General features: G+C 49.0%; 1 protein-coding gene across 2 annotated transcripts in view; it reads right to left on the reverse strand.

The window, feature by feature from the left end:
* LOC146796768 (uncharacterized) overlaps positions 1-16,945 on the reverse strand; it is a 251,019-nt gene that overhangs the window by 68,604 nt on the left and 165,470 nt on the right. For both annotated transcript variants that reach the window (XM_085629469.1, XM_085629470.1), the window contains exons 7-8: positions 14,392-14,583; positions 11,181-11,420 (exon numbers count right to left, since the gene is read on the reverse strand). In XM_085629469.1, coding sequence (XP_085485595.1) covers positions 11,181-11,420; positions 14,392-14,583 — 432 coding nt within the window. The remainder of the gene's footprint in view (positions 1-11,180; positions 11,421-14,391; positions 14,584-16,945) is intronic.

The raw sequence follows: 16,945 nt of genomic DNA on the forward strand, positions 1-16,945 counted from the left end.
TTCTGGGCAAAATCACTTAATCTCCCAGTGCCTAACAAAAATGAATGTGTCCTTATGTAATGCAACTGGTGCTCATGTAAAGCGCTCTGATACCGGATACTTTTGGGTCAGGTTTGCGCATTATAAAACTGCGGGGGGGGGGGGAATACACAAGGAAGGGTTGGGAGGTATTATTCTGATTAGTTGGCAGTCATCTTCATTAACCCAATTATGCTTCCTTGTCTGAGGACTGGCTTCTCTCACACACTCCCCATTGTAATAACATCAGTTCCCCGTGCTTGGCGATGCCAGGAGGTGCTGCAGGACGGGTCCTCTGCGCATGACTTCTCATGATGGGACGGTCCTTAAGGAGAGGGTGGTGCAGAAGGAGGGTGAGAGGGATTTTAACTGAGCCTTGTGGTGCCAGGGAGGAGGCGGACACATCTCATTTAGTAAGCACTGGGATGAGGAAAGGTAATCAGAGTAATGAAGATTACTGGTAAGTAATTGGCCCATTTGTTTGCCATTTTATGTGGCTTTGATGTGCCCACAATGGGTGTGTCTGTGCAATACTTGCCCCCCCCCCCACATTACTCACCACTCCAACCACAAAGGATGGAAACTCATCACTGTGATGGGCTGTGGTGGGAAGTGACGAGAGGCTGCACTGTCTGGCACACATCCCAGCTTCTTCTGGAAATGGGAACTTTTATCAAGTTACTTTTTCCATTTCCAGTCCTAAGTGCAAGGGCTGGTTGCATAGATGGGTGAGCCGGGATATAGCGGATCAACCACACAGAAATAATAGAGATACTCCTGGAAAATGGTTATCAGGGGCTCCTAGCTCTTCCGTTCATAAACACACGATGACATTGTATTTATTCTAGCTCCCTGCCAGATGCAGAGAGGACCGGCCATTTCAGTGCAACGCGGCCCTGGTTTCATTGTTGTTCTGCACAACGCAGAGAGGCCCCAGACCTTGACCTCCGAGAAGGACAAGGAAAACCTTTGCTAGAATCCGAGGTCTGCATGAAGAAGACAATAAAGCAAGACAATATGGAGCTTTTCAAGAAAATGGCCAAAAATACAATGAAAAGGGTTTAAATCTGAGCAACATCTGGAAACGGCAAAGGAAAGGAAGCCAGCAGATGACGTCACATAAAGAGGAGAAGTGAGTCAATTAAATTGAGCAAGCAAAAGGAGTGTTTCTTTGGTAAATTAGCAAAAGGGGCAATGCTGTCCCAAAATGGCCGCCCAGTTTAGAAGGAGTGGCAGCGGGACATGCAGCACACGAGCAGTAAGTGAGCAGCCGCCAGCACTGCCTGGGGAGCTGCTGGGAGCATGTGAAAAATGAGAGAAATTAAAAAGCACCTTCGAGGTGAATACGGAAAACTAAAGGACTGTCCCACCAGCCTTGGGTTTGCAGCATGGTCAGTTTTAGGGGCAGTGCACATGTGAAAGGCCATCACTCACATAGTGATAGAGACAGTGGATGAAGAGGGGGGAGCCACTGACGTAGGTTTGATACTGTCATGGATAGATGCAGAACGTGAATGACATGAATCTGCTTTATTACAACAGCCTGGCAGACAGCTAGAATTGTGTTAGTTCTCTCTCTCTCTCTCTCTCTCTCTCTCTCTCTCTCTCTCCCACCCTCCCCCCTCCCCCTCCCATATTGCTCATGAAGTACGTTCCAAGTTATATTCGGCAAAACAATATACAACCCCTCCTAAAAATGGCTTACGTATTATCAGCGTGCAAATTGTCTACCCTCAGGGTCTCTCAGAAGCAAAACCAGAGTAACCAGCGCCAAATATGGTAATATGTGAGATTCTATATTATAAAGTACATTTCTACGTGCATTCACAGATTGTAATATTAACCCTCCCTTAATGGTCTATTTCCTTCAACAAATTGTTTTCACTATACTTAAGTTTAGCCTGTAGCATTTGCAGTAAGTTTTCATAATAAACATGTCAAGTACATGGCATCTGAGATCGTCTTTCTGAATAAACCAGTCAGGCTGATTGCCTTCATCCCGGCTTGTGAAAAATAAGACACTTACACCGATTGTATTAGCATGGGCTTTCCCACAAGACAACAGTCAGGCAGACAGTCACAAACTCACCAATATGTACAAAATTACACTTGGCAAAGCAATATGTCATTTGTCTTAAGAGGGCCCAACAAGGAGTAACACAGTGCAAATCTTCTATTCCTAGGGGCGGTTATAGGGGGTGACCAACACCGAAACCCCTGTATACTACGGAAATCTGTGAGATACTGCGTGAAAAAATACCTGTCCAGAGACTTTAGGGCAGAGTAGTAATAATCCCACTTAACGGCCTATTGGCTTTAACATATGCTTTTTACAATCAATAGGCCAGTCTTCCTGCCTGTGTCACAGCTATTCACGATTCACTGCTCAGAAGTAATCTGACATAACTTTTCCCATTGAACCAATAGCTTTCCACCATCACTAACTCGGGCCAACTGTATCGAGCCTCGTCTGTGCAACTCAAGCACTCTTTTTCAGCGGAAGCACACAGGGCCTGCCAAATCAAAAGCCCTCAGAGAAGATCCACATGTGGGCGAACCTACCTGTGATCACAAAAGGTCAAATGACAGCTGAGCTATCAAGCTGGACCTAGAACAGAGCTAGGCAGATAACCTTTAAACAAAGGTTTATTGTGTCATTCAAATTGTGAACATTTGGGGCCATGTTTACTAGAAAATGGCGGAGCGCGGTGTTACACCAAAATTGGTAACGCCGTGCTCCATCAGTTTCAAAATGCAGTGATGCGCCGTATTTACAAGAATGCGGCGCACACCTATGTTTCTCATAGCACTGGCACCAAAGAAGCTGCCTAGCGCCATGCTGCAAGGGTGCCTGCGCTGCAGGGGTGATTGTTTATATGCAGGAAGAGACACCTTCCTGTGCTTAAACAATCTTTACAGGCATTCTGCAGCTCACATAGAAACAGCAAAATACGAGGACAAATGAAACATTTCTCCTTGTATCGCCTGCTTAAGAACAGGTACTCCCTGGAGATATTTTTGGCTCTGCCCTATACCTTGTAAATATGAGGCAGCGTCAAAAAGCAGTGGGTGTTGCAGCAGAATGCCCACTGCAACACCCATTGCATGCCCCTTTCATGTTAAGTGATGCATGAATAGGGGCATTATTTACAAGGCGGCATTAAGCCAAGTTAAGGCTTGTAAATAAGGCGAAGGACTTAACCGCACCAGAACATCGGCAAAAGTGTCTGTCTGTTGGCGTTAACTCCTTGTAAATATGCCCCTTGGTCTGATGGCTTACCCATGACATATTTGTGATTTAGCCATGAATGTTCTGTTTAAAGACTCCCTTACTGGTGGAAAAAAAGCTTTGTGACTTTAGCCATTGGCACAGAATCAATCAATCAATCATAACATTTGTAGAGTGTACTACTCACCCGTGAGGGTCTCACGGCGCTAAGGGGGAGGGTGTGTGTGCTTCTACTGCTCGAACAGCCAAGTCTTAAGAAGTCTTCTGAAGGTCAGCAGGTCCTGGGTCTGTCAAAGGTGGATGGGGAGGCTGTTCCATGTCTTGGCGGCGAGGTGGAAGAATGATCTGCTACCGGTGGTCGTTCGGTGGATGCGTGGAACGGTGGCGAGGTCAGTTGAGCGAGGCTGGCGGTTCGGGGTGTAGAAGGTGAGTCGTTTGTTGAGGTATGCTGGTCCGGCGTTGTGGAGTGCTTTGTGAGTGTGGGTGAGGAGCTTGAAGGTGATCCTCTTGTTGATGGGGAGCCAGTGCAGGTCTCCCAGGTGGCTGTGATGTGACTGTGGGGGGGTATGTTGAGGATGAGACGTGCGGAGGCGTCCTGTATGCGTTGAAATCTTTTCTGGAGTTTGGCCGTGGTTCCCGCGTAGAGGGCGTTGCCGTAGTCCAGCCTGATGCTGACGAGGGCCTGGGTGACCGTCCTTCTGGTTCTGGTGGGGATCCATCTGTAGATCTTGCGAAGCATGCGGAGGGTATTGAAGCAGGAGGAGGAGACGGCGTTGACTTGCTGAGTCATTGATATTGATGAGTCCAGGATGAACCCTAGGTTGCATGCGCAGGCGGTGGGTGTCGGTGCAGCTCCCAGCACGGCCGGCCACCAGGAGTCGTCCCAGGCAGATGGGGTGGAGCCGAGGATGAGGACCTCCGTCTTGTCTGAGTTCAGTTTCAGGCGGCTGTTCTTCTTCCATTCGGCGACAGCCTTCATTCCTTCGTGGAGGTTGGTTTTGGTGGTGGCGGGGTCCTTGGTGAGGGAGAGGATCAGCTGGGTGTCATCGGCATATGAGACGATGTTGAGGTCGTGTGATCGGACGATGTTGGCGAGCGGTGCCATGTAGACATTAAAAAGGGTTGGGCTGAGGGATGATCCTTGGGGTACACCGCAGGTGATCTTGGTTGCTTCGGATAGGAATGGGGGGAGGCGGACTCTCTGGGTTCTGCTGGTGAGGAAGGAGGTGATCCAGTCCAGGGCTTTGCCGTGAATCCCCGCGTTGTAGAGACGTGTGCGTAAGGTGTGGTGGCAGTCGGTGTTGAAGGCGGCCGAGAGGTCCAGGAGGATGTGAGCCATGGTTTCGCCGATGTCCAGCAGGGTCCTGATGTCGTCGGTGGTGGCGATGAGGGCAGTTTCGGTGCTGTGGTTGCTGCAGAATCCGGATTGGGATGAGTCCAGGGTGTTGTTCTCCTCAAGGAAGTGGGTCAGTTGTCTGTTGACGATCTTCTTGATGACTTTCGCCGGGAACGGGAGCAGGGAGATGGGCTGGAAGTTCTTGAGGTCCTTTGGGTCTGCCTTGGTTTTCTTGAGTAGTGCGTTGATCTCGGCGTGTTTCCAGCTCTCTGGGAAGGTGCCGGTCTCGAAGGAGCTGTTGAGGATCTTCCGGAGATAGGGTGCGATGATGGAAGCTTGCTTTGTTGAAGATGTGGTGGGGGCAGGGTTCGGATGGTGAGCCGGACCAGATGGTGTTCATAATTTTGATGGTGTCATCGCCGTTGCCGTGGTTCCAGGAGAGCAGGAGGTCGGTGTGGCTGGGGGGCGGTGAGTTAGAGGTGTCGGCGGCTGTCGGGTGATCTGGGTGTTGAAGCTGTCGTGGATGTCTGCGATCTTGCGATGAAAGAAGTTGGCTAGGGAGTCACAGAGGTCTTGTGATGGCGGGATGTCGTTGGAGCTGGAGCTGAGGTTGGCAAGCTCCTTCACGATGTTGAAGAGCTGTTTGGTGTTGTGCGCGTTGTTGTGGATGCGTTCCTTAAAGGAGGTCCTTTTGGCGGTTCAAATGAGTTGGTGGTGCTTGCGGCTGGCGTTCTTGAGGGCAGCGTGGTTGTCCAGTGTCTGTTCGTGGCACTATTTCTTCTCAAGTCTTCAGCAGGTCTGCTTGGATGCCTGGAGGTCGGTGGTGAACCAGCTGGCCTTTCTGTCGGTGCGTCTGTTTGAGGGTTTCTTGATCGGGGCAACAGTGTTGGCGCAGTCGTCGATCCATTGCCTGAGGTTGCGGGCGGCTGTGTCGGTGGGTCTCTGGCAAGGGTGGTGATTAGCTGGTCTTCAGTGACCTTGTTCCAGCTGCGGTGGGGGATTCGTTGAGTGTGGTTGTGCGCGGTGTGTGTCCTGAAGGAGAAGTGGATGCAGCGGTGGTCGGTCCAGTGGAGTTCGGTGGTGTGGCTGAAAGTGACGTGGTTGCTGGCGGAGAAGATGGGGTCGAGCGTGTGTCCGATGGAGTGGGTGGGTGTCGTGACAAGCTGTTTGAGTCCGAGGTTGTCGAGCAGGGTGGTTGAGTTGCTGTCGTTGGCGTTCTCGAGGTGGAAGTTCAGGTCTCCGAGGAGAATGTAGTCTGTGGAGGCCAGGGCGTGCAAGCTGACAACGTCTGTGATGGAGTTGCTGAACTGTGGCCGGGGTCCGGGGGGTCTGTAGACGAGGGTTCCTCTTAGGGTGGTGTTGGGATCGATGTGGATCTGGAAGTGCAGCTGTTCGGCGGTGCTGAGGGTGTCTTCGGTGCTGGTCGAGATTCTGAGGGTACTCCTGTGGGCGATGGTGATTCCTCCTCCCGGTTGCGGGTGATCTTGTAGCCGTCCGGGATGGCTATGGCAATGTCGGGTGCCGATGAGGGGTTCCATCCAGGTCTCCGTCAGGAAGGCGACGTCCGGGGAGGATGCGTCGAGTAGGTCCCAGAGTTCGTCAGCGTGCTTGTGGATGGAGCGGGTGTTGAGTAGTATGAATCTGAGATGGTTGCGACCTGCCCTGGTTGGTGGGGCAGGACGAGCAGGTGTTCGGTGGCTGGTGAAGCTGCAGCTCCGGCAGAAGAAGGGTCCGTGAGTGAGCTGCGGTGTGGCCTGGAAGCAGGTGGATGATCGGCCGGTGCTGAGTTCGTGGAAGATGTTGGCATCGGAGCGGCGTTGGGCATCGTGGCTCTCGCGGCGGGCCGGGGGTCTGGCGCTAGGCGCGGTCCAGGCATGAACTGGCGCAGATGGGCTTGCCTTAGGCGCACCTTTGGTGCGCCCGCTGCGCGCGTTCACTGCACGGCCGCACATCGCCGCCATTAAGAAGGGGAGGTGGGAGAGAGGAGCAGCTGGGAGGTGGGTGCGGGGTGCGAATGGGCGAGCGAGAGGGGCGGGGCCGCAGGGAACGCAGCGGCGGGACTGGCAGAAATGCCAAAGTCAAAAGAGAGTCCCAGAAAGGAGCAGTAAGCAAATAGGGAGAGAAATAGAGTGAAAGTGAAATACAGTGAAAGTGAAAAGAGTGAAAAAAACAGCAGACAGGCAGAAGGGGAAAAATACAGAGGCAGAGGAATGGCACGAGCTCGCGGCAGCAGCGAGGGCGGGACACACGGGCACAATCAGGTGGAGCTGTGCAGTTTGGGGAGCGACCTGCCTGGAGACAGGGTCAAGGGTTGCTCTCTTCACCGTGCAGCGGCCGCCATTAAGAAGGGGAGGTGGAAGGGAGGAGCAGCTGAGAGGAGGGTGCGGGGAGCGAATGGGCGAGCAAGAGGGGTGGGGCCACAGGGGATGCAGCGGCGGGGAGGGGAAGTGGCAGAAATGCCAAAGTCAAAAGAGAGTCCCAGAAAGGAGCAGTAAGCAAATAGGGAGAAAAATACAGTGAAAGTGAAACACAGTGAATGCGAAAAAGTGAAAAGAGTGAAAAAAACGGCAGACAGGCAGAAGGGGAAAAATACAGAGGCGGAGGAAGGGCATGAACTTGCGGCAGCAGCGAGGGTGGGAAACACGGGCACAATCATGTGGAGCTGTGCGGCGTGGGGAACGACCTGCCTGGAGACAGGGTCAAGAATGGGTTGGGTACCAGTGGCACTAGTATCAGGAGGGCACCAGCTAGCTACTTCTGGAGGATCTGTTGCAGGTTGCGTGTTCTGAGGGGTTGGTCCCAGAGCAGGAGGCGAGCGTATGAAGGATGATTGGGAGGGAGTGGCCCCTCTGTTGAAAGCATGGCCTGTGGCCCTCGAAGGAGGATCTCTTGTTCCTGGTGGTACGGCAAGTTAGACTTCACGCCAATCGTGCTGTTCCCACAGAACACTGGCAGTCCCCAAAAAAATTCATTTATGGCAGGGAGTAAGTCACTTAAGTAATGGAGTAATAATCTTCTTTATGCTTGAGCCACTGCTTGCACAAGCACGTGTAGATCAAGTGCACCTGAAGTCCTGTCAGATCTCCATCCATCTAACTCTCCCCAGCTCAAATCTCCTGCTCCCCACCACACACTGATATATAAAACTTACTTTGATATTCACACAAGGTAATGGGACGCTGGTTTCATAAAAAACAAACTTATCCCTAAACAAAAGAGAAAGAAAAAGAAGGAAGAAAAGGGGGAGTCTTTATCTTAAAGACGAGAACCCTCACTCACCCAAAGGTGACATGCTTCATCATTGGGTCCCCTCTTGCACACAGTTACCGCAAGGTATCCAGTGTGGGCTACAACTCTCACTGTAGAGAGGAGCGTGAGGTGTTTTAATGTACCCAATTTCAACAATTGGGGTGTGGGGCAGAGTGCAACAAAGGATAAATGTGTGTGTTTAAAACTAGCTCATGGGTGACTAAGCTCAATTTAATATTTGTCCCCATAGATCATGATTTAAAAGGCTAGTGATATAGAAGACTGAAAAAATGTCCTATTCGTAATTGGTCAACATGTTTCTGCCAAATGACTAAAAGTTTGCGGCATTCATCAGGACCTTAAACGATGTCACTCTGCTAAAGAGAAGTGCAAAATAATAATATGGAAGTGTGGAGGAGGAGCAGGTGTGGAGGAGGAGGAGTAGGTGTGGTGGAGGAAGAGGAGCAAGTGAGGAGGAGGAGCAGGTGTGGAGGAGCAAGTGTGGAGGAGGAAGAGGAGCAAGTGAGGAGGAGGAGCAGGTGTGGAGGAGCAAGTGTGGAGGAGGAAGAGGAGCAAGTGTGGAGGAGGAAGAGGAGAAGGTGAAGAGGAGGAGCAGGTGAGGAGGAGGAGCAGGTGAGGAGGAGGAGCAAGTGAGGAGGAGGAGCAGGTTTGGAGGGGGAGGTGTGGTGGAGGAGGAGGAGCAGATGTGAAAGAGGAGGAGGAGCAGGTGAGGAGGAGCAAGTGTGGAGGAGGAAGAGGAGCAAGAGGAGCAAGTGAGGAGGAGGAGCAGGTGTGGAGGAAGAGGAGGAGCAGGTGTGGAGGAAGAAGAGGAGCAGGTGTGGAGGAGCAAGTGTGGAGGAGGAAGAGGAGCAGGTGTGGAGGAGCAAGTGTGGAGGAGGAAGAGGAGCAAGTGAGGAGGAGGAGCAGGTGTGGAGGAGCAAGTGTGGAGGAGGAAGAGGAGCAAGTGTGGAGGAGGAGCAGGTGAGGAGGAGGAGCAGGTGTGGCGGAGGAAGAGAAGCAAGTGTGGAGGAGAAAGAGGAGCAAGTGTGGAGGAGAAAGAGGAGCAAGTGAGGAGGAGGAGCAGGTGTGGAGGAGGAAGAGGAGTAGGTGAGGAGGAGGAGCAAGTGAGGAGGACGAGCAGGTATGGAGGAGCAAATGTGGAAGAGGAGCAAGTGAGGAGGAGGAGCAGGTGTGGAGGAGGAGGAGGAGGAGGAGGAGGAGGAGCAGGTGTGGAGGAGGAGGAGGAGCAGGTGTGGAGGAGGAAGAGGAGCGGAGGAGGAACAGATGTGGAGGAGGAAGAGGAGCAGGTGAGGAGGAAGAGGTGTGTTGGAGGAGGAGGAACCGGTGTGGAAGAGGAGGAGGAGCAAGTGAGGAGGAGGACCAGGGGAGGAGCAGGGGAGAAAGAGGAGTAGTGTGGAGGAGCAGGTGTGGAGGAGGAGCAGGTGTGGTGGAGGAGGAAGAGCAGGGGAGAAAGAGGAGGAGAGTGGAGGAGGAGGAGCAGGTTTTTAGGAGGAGGAGGAGAAGAAGGAGCAGGTGAGGAGAAGGAGGAGCAGGTGAGGAGGAGGAGGAGCAGGTGAGGAGGAGGAGGAGCAGGTGAGGAGGAGCAGGTGAGGAGGAGCTGGTGGTGGTGGTGTGTAAGAGCTTTTCCAGGGAACTAAAATACAAAAAGTGAATTATTCAAGTTCTGACTATTTTTCCATTTGCGGGCATCTGAAATAAGGGGACTGGAGGCCCTTGAAGGGGAGGAGAGACTGCGAGAGTAGGTATGAGAGAATTATCAGCAGTTGGAGTAGGTTGGAGAGGGAGGCCATTGGAAGCGGAGCTGTGGGTAGGAGGAAGGACGGGCAGATTTCGGAAGGGAAGAGGACAAAGAGAATAGCAAGATAAATGCACGGGGAAAAGAGATCATGAGTGGATGTTAGGGTTGGAGAGATGGTAAGGAGGCAAGAGACAAACGGAAGGCATCGGATTGGGGATCAGAGGCAAGAGGAGAGATAATAGTAGGGAGGATAGGAGGGTAGAGGTGGCAAGAGCAGCGATCGACAGACCGACAGACAGGAAGGCAGGCAGGCAGACAGATAGATGTGCGTGTATTGGAGGAATGTGTTTTTGATCATCCTTATGTTAAATGTTATTGTTTTTTGAGAACTACTTTTATTGATGAGCCCTGGTGCTGCAGAGAGGTGATTTTCGATCCAGACTCCCTAAAATTGTAAACAAATTGTTGGGAGATGGGCAAGTGGATGCCATCCTGAGTACAGAAGCTCGAGCACTCATGAAATGATTAAAACACGAGATGGAAGGGGAAAAGGGCCAGTGGAAATACTGCTATAACTCTACTAATAACACAATTTCCTGCTTGCATGAGTGATTCTGGGGAACTCAAGAGAAGTAGATTGAGAGAAAGTACAGAAAAGGGGCAGATAGGAGGATGGTGTCAACTTTAGGAGACTAGCTGACACCAATGCTGGGTCAAACCAGCAGTCACCTAGTAAGAGAAAACTTTGTGAAATGTCTTGAAGCCAGTGGGTGCGAGTAGGGGTGGTCCTAGGCTATGTGTAAGGAGTAGGTGCCCTAGGTAAACAATAGAGTTTGTGTGCCCCACTGATTTCTTTTCTTTTTTTACTTAATTTTTCTTTGAACTTGGCACCCTAATCAGATTGGCGTCCTAGGCCTTGATAGCCTAATATGGACGGTCCACCGTGGTGCCCAGACGTGTGGCAGCGTGGTCCGTCAACCTGTTTGAATGTGAGGTGTGTCTTTAATCTGGTGACCCTGGAATGATATTGGGTAAAGGGTTTTTATGCTCGGCCTGAAGCTCAAAGTAGCTTTCCCCAGCAGCATTTTGTGGCTTGGTGGGGCACAAAAAGGAAAATTGTGCCTGTCAGCATACAGGGCAGGGATCTAGCTTGTTTCTGAAATGCCAGGTGTAGTTTTAAGCCCGACCAGTAGTTTAAAAACTGGAAAAGCAGTGGGTCCTAATTACGAATGACTGCAGAACATTCACGCATTGAGTTTCCAACAACACTATGGAGTTTTAAGAGAATGTTATTCTGTTTTATTATTGTGAAGGGAGCTCGAGAATTAGACCTTATCCATCTCAGTGTCCATGTATGTGGGACCTTCAAGGCGGGAGACTAACATTGAATTCAGGGAAGTATTTTACGTAGAAGTTACGTTCCCTTGATCTCAAGTAGCGTCCACCATAGACCATGCTGTGGAGGGACGTCCATCCAATGGAGACGAGCAGCAAGCTTCCTGCAGAAGATGCAGGAACCTCCCTGGCATGGTCAGCATCCCTAGCAGTCAGTCAATATCTAGAAGAAAGCAGATAGAGTAAGGTCTCACCCTGGTCGGCACTCCGGCCTGCAGTGCGGCGTGCTCCTTGGGCTGCAGGTGCCGGCGTTGTCTGCGTCCTCCAGAGAGCTACCCCGCCGGCTCTCCAGGGCGTGCAGGTGCAGCACCTCTTCCGAATGACTGAAGGCCAGATTGTCCAATGAGCTGATGGAGGCGCCCAACCAGGACTGGGACTGCGAGTGCGACCAGTAGCGGGTGGAGATGTCATCAAAGCGACTGAATCGCCTATAGCTGGAGAGCAAAAGGTTATTTTGTAATGCCTGTGCCTCAAATACCTCAAAGTCTTCACAGTAATGTCTGCAATGCTTAATGTACCTTCAGTATCCATGCATTTACATTACTTGGTACGATTCGAGCTCAAGTGGTAGTGGGAACTTGGGGGGAGAAGTAAAGGGAAGATTGAGTCAGCGGGAGTGACCAGTTTCCAAAGAAAGCACTGAATCTCCAGTCCTTGCATGGTGGGAGGTGAGGGACATCCTGGCTGGCCTTTATATGCCTACTAATTAGCAGTTTCTTTTTAGTTCTAGCATGAGCCAATACTTTTTGGTTTTACTTAAATTGTATATATAATATACTTATATATGGGGGCTTTTAGCCAGCCCTCCACTGATAAGTTGTTGTGTGTTATTTACATATTTCTTCGGTCAACTACAGCCTACAGCATGGGGCAGTGGGTGAGCCCACTTCAGCCACTGGCTAACTTGACTGTGAGTGACGGCATAACAAAAAAAACACCCCCTTCAAGGGCAAGATCTACTATGACAATGTGCACTTTTTGAGACCCAAAAATATTTTTGCTTTTAGTCAATGATTATTTTTCAAGTTGGTGGGGGTGCTGCAGATTCCCCAACAATAACATTCTATAAAAATAAAAAAACAATATAAAACCAGCATTGGTAAAGCCAAAACGCTGGCAGCCAATGCCAGGCTCATTGGCTTTTCTAATGATTGTTCCTTTCCTGGGATGAGGGAACTTTCTAAAACAGGAAGTGACAGACCCAGTGATCCATGCGAAGTGACTGTAAACTCAGAAGTCTAACCCAACACTTCGACCCTGTTTGGAGATTTCTTCACTGTACAGTAAGGGAAACAACCGTTACAATGCATGCATTACAATGCATGCTTTCACCCTGCATGCCATCATAACAAAAATGGCTTACTGTAGGGAGTATAATGTGTTGGATTTAACACCTTCCCTACTGTTGCACACACTGGAGTTGGAATAGTAAATTATACTATTCCAACATCCAGCGCACCCCCGAAAGCAAGTCGGGGTAAAAAATTGCATTGTAAAGGCATGCTGGGTAAAAGCATGCATTGTAATGTCATACAACCGTACAGTAACGCTGTTTTAATTGACCAAAATGGTTTGATTTAACATTTAAAGCATACTAACACGTGAATTGTCCTGGGGAGTATATGTGAATTTACAAGTGACCAAATTTGGAGTACTTGATGCTGAATTACTCCATAGCAGTAACACCCCTCACTGAGGGGCAGATTCAGAAATGTACATAATTAGACATATCAGGGCCGGCTTTAGGGCGGTGCGACCGGTGCCACCGCACCGGGTGCTGACTTCACAAGGGGGCACCTGTTTGCTTAAAAGCACCTGCTGCTGCGTTCCTGGTATCAAGCAATTTGCAGTCAACAATTAAAATGTCAAGAAAAATCCAGTGATTAATGTTCTACCAGGCAAGATCGAAGTGTTGTCTTAGTAGAAGTTTTGACTAACGCAGAGGGTTAATGTGCCTGCTGCAAATAACATGTACCATGCAGATCACAAAGTGAATATAATTTAAACAGGTGAGTGGGTTACTGCTTTTGTCAGAGACTTCATTATGTTAGTTTCAGTTTACAGTGAGCTATTAACTGTCATCAAAGAACTGGTGCAGACTTCAAAGTATAAATTAGAGGTATGGATTTCCCCCCAGACTTTCATTATTATAATGTTGCAAAAAGGGTTCATTTTGGGTACAAATCAGTTCTCGCTATTAAAGAGAGCCCCAATCCATTGTGTTACATTTTAAATTCAGAGTTTGTGCTTCTCCAGACCAAGTACTCTTCACAACATTTACTATACACTGATTTACACACCTGCCATTGATTGTCTCTGTGTAATGCGTGTGTTATCTAAAATGCTTTGACACCCTTCACTTTTATGAGTGACGCTATAAAATTAAATAAATGCATCTGAGAAAGAGGTTATGGAGACTGTTCAAGGGTGGTAGTGAGGGTATCCGTGACAGAGGTGGTCGTTAGGGGCGCCAAAAAACATTATCGCACTGGGCGCCACTAGTGCTAAAGCCGGCCCTGAGACATATAAATTATACAATACACGGGTTAGAATCATGGGGCGGATGGTTCACTACGGCTAGTAATTTCCTTAAGATGGAGAACATGAACGCCAGTGAGTTGGGTAACAAACATCTGTTATACAGCACCAAGAAACCCTTAGGGGTAAAATTGTTTGCTACAAATACACATTTTGAATGTGTGTGCTTACAATTAATCAGTATTTTAGCACGCTCCTTTGTGATGTGTAATGTACGCGTCCGCGTACATGTATGGTACAATGGGGACTAGTGTCCCTCTCCCCAGCCCTAATGGTGCAATCTGCATGCAACACAAGCAGCACACATGTGTAGGGTCAGGATATTGTGGAATTGAATGTATTAATTTTCAATTACTCATCTGTTGCATGCTGGGGACTAGAGAGTACTTAGAAGCTCTGAGAATTTTAAGGACTAGTAAGGATGCAGCAATTGTCCGTTGCGTGCTCACATTTTTTACCACTATCTGGACAATGAGAAGGAATCTTCCAATTGCAGCTCCACAAAAATTGTAGAGGTACTGTGGAGCTGATTTTAGCATTTTTATTCATGGTACACATTAATATATACCAAGGTGACCTTAGATCTATATTAATGGTTGGTGAACTGTAATTCGCTTTTCATGGTCTTTGTCTTCAATTCAGAAGAATAAAGGGTCTGCTAGGATTCAGATCTGACTTGAGTATAAGTATGAGTAGATTTATTGTCTGGTTAATAAAAATCATCACAAAATAGCACTTCACAATACAAACAAACATGTAAGGGAAGGAAGTTCCACAATTTTTCCGATCGAAAAGAAAAAGACCTTCCATCTGTTCTCCAATGTCAGATTTTGGGGATGTCTAGTGCGTCTGTACGCGACCACCTACCTGCTCTTCGTCTGGTTGATTTTGGTTTCGACAAGCAAGGCCTTGAACCGTCTCATGGCGAGGTAGGCAATGGCAGAGATGCACAGCACCAGGCTCAGGATGACTCCACAGGAGATGCCCAGGAGGGCCTGCTGTGTCATCCTGTAATCACAGCGCACTCCCATAAACCAGTAGTCGCTGCCAACAGGACATCTGTGGTGTGACAGAGGGGAAAGAGTTAAGAGACATGTGACGAGGGAGAAGGCAAAGGCGGGGTCTTCAGCAAGTTAATGAACCCCAGGTTTGGGGTCCCAGTAAGGCAGGAGACGGAGATCATAGGTCTGATTCACAAAGGTAACTTACACTTCTGAGTAAGTTTACTACTTTTGAGTAAGTTTACTACTTTTTCGATATTCACAAACTGCACTTTTGTAGTAATTTACACTTTTGTAGTAACTCCAGCACTACACATGGCCAACCACTGGTAGAACAACACCCCCCGATAGAAAGTAATTAGGGTAGGGACTTACCACAAAAGTGTAAGTTACTGCAAGACTGTAAGTTACTGAAAAAGTGCAGTTTGTGGGCAGCACTTTGTATTAAGTTTTGTAGTACTACTGTAGTACTACAACGTATACTACAAATTGAGGTTTGCGAATCAGGCCCCAATAAGTCACGTGCCCATCTCAGTGGTGCCTATGAGGTATGCAGCTTTGGGAGGAAGATAGACTAGCTTAGACAGGGCTTCTAAAAAACAGATTTAAATGGGCACATGCGTACACATGTGTTGGAGGAGAAAAGAAGGGGTCTCGAGATTGGTCACAAGGATTATTTTATGCTCACTGTAGAAACTTTGTTAGCCTTCTTAGGAGCACTCTTGTGTCAAACCTCTTTATGTGACCTTCCTATCAGTTCTTTCTTAACAATTTATTGCTGAATCTATCTATACATCAGTACATTACACCACCCACTATCGCCCTGTTAACATAACTGATCACACATCTCCACACAAACCACTTCTAAACCGAACCCTCAAACAATCAAAGCAAATGAGAGCAACCACACTGCAGCACGGAGGGAGAAAGAGAACTGGGCACCGAGGAAACACAGAAGGCACACGGGTAGAGGAAACTGAGGGGCCTAGTTTACAGGTCAGGTAGAATACTGCTCTGAACTAGAGGAAGGATTGGTACATTCTAACTGTCCTAGATAATGCGGATGATCCAATGTCTATAGTGAAGATCAAGGCACCTCAAGGCTTAGCCAAAGAACACCTACACAGGGCCAACTATCACCACCAACACAATCCCTCACCAACACATAGGAAAAGCAACACCAGCCCCTGTACTGTGCTGTCCGGTAAGACCGAGGAGAATAGTTATAATGGCAGAGCTGACTTGGGTTAGGCAGAGGGCCAGAAAACCTACAACTGCACTGCGATACACCCCAAAGAGAAAACCAGGTAATATTAACTCCGCAGAGGTTTTGATGGCAGGCCGCAAGACCCACACCCCAAGGACCCCATCTACAGGGCAAATCCTTCACTCACCCCACAGCACAATAACTTATTGGGCAAAGGCATGTTGATGGACATCATCCCCAAGGAGCGCGCACGCCAGGCAAACCCACAACCACAGACAAGCTCTGCACCAAAGTGCTAAGAGGCCCAATAATAGCTAAACGTGTGCTGTACAAAAATGTATAATGCAGCATAACATCATCCTTTTTCACATTCATTGCCGTCATCATTCGTCTCTTATTTCCACTAACTAGTTTTCCCTCTTGATTACTCTGTGTGCCACTGGCTCCTTCCAACTAGTACCTGCCAGGCAGTGTATAGCTGCTCCACCCCCAGGTCTTTCTCATGCATCTTATTTCTCCCAAGAAGACAACACAAGGACCATTCAGCAACGGGGGAAGTCTAGGAATAAGCGCTTGCACTTGGGTGCTGTTGTCACACAAGTAAATAAAAACCCAACATCACATCTTAGCTGCCATCAGTCCTTCAGCCCCTTGGCAGGAGGAGCCTCGGGATTCTGCTTCCTGTCCACTGCAGTTTATTCTTCTTACCCACCCAGTTTTAAAAAGTCACCTAGTGAATGAGGTCACAATATGTCTCAAACCCCAGCCAGAAGTCATCATCCTGTTATCCTTTTGCTGGTGATACAGAATTTGTTTTTCTTTTCACAGGTTGCCCCCCTTTAAACAGTAGTCCCAGTAGAGAAATACTTTGCAACCATACCTCCAGCAGCCTCACCTCTGGTACTCTCTGAGGTGTGACTGTGTTTGTCTAGCTCTTTCTACCACACTCTAAAGATTGTTTAATCCCACATTCTGCACACCGTCGCCAAGCTCAGGTCCAAGAGGTTCTGGGAGCTCTGGACATCAATGAGGAATGTGAGCTGATGCCACTGGCCTGCCCTTCTACTCTCAGCTCTGATCCCGCTAGCCTGGCTTCAGGAACAGAAGGTAACTGAGGCCCCAAGCGCCCTGTTTACTTTCTGTAGTTTCCACCATCATCCTTCCTCTAGACACTCAGCAGAAAATCAGGAAGGTGTTGAAGGTCTGAGGGTGG

Source organism: Triturus cristatus, chromosome 10 (genome assembly GCF_964204655.1).
Source record: "Triturus cristatus chromosome 10, aTriCri1.1, whole genome shotgun sequence".
In the NCBI taxonomy this organism is placed as follows: domain Eukaryota; kingdom Metazoa; phylum Chordata; class Amphibia; order Caudata; family Salamandridae; genus Triturus; species Triturus cristatus.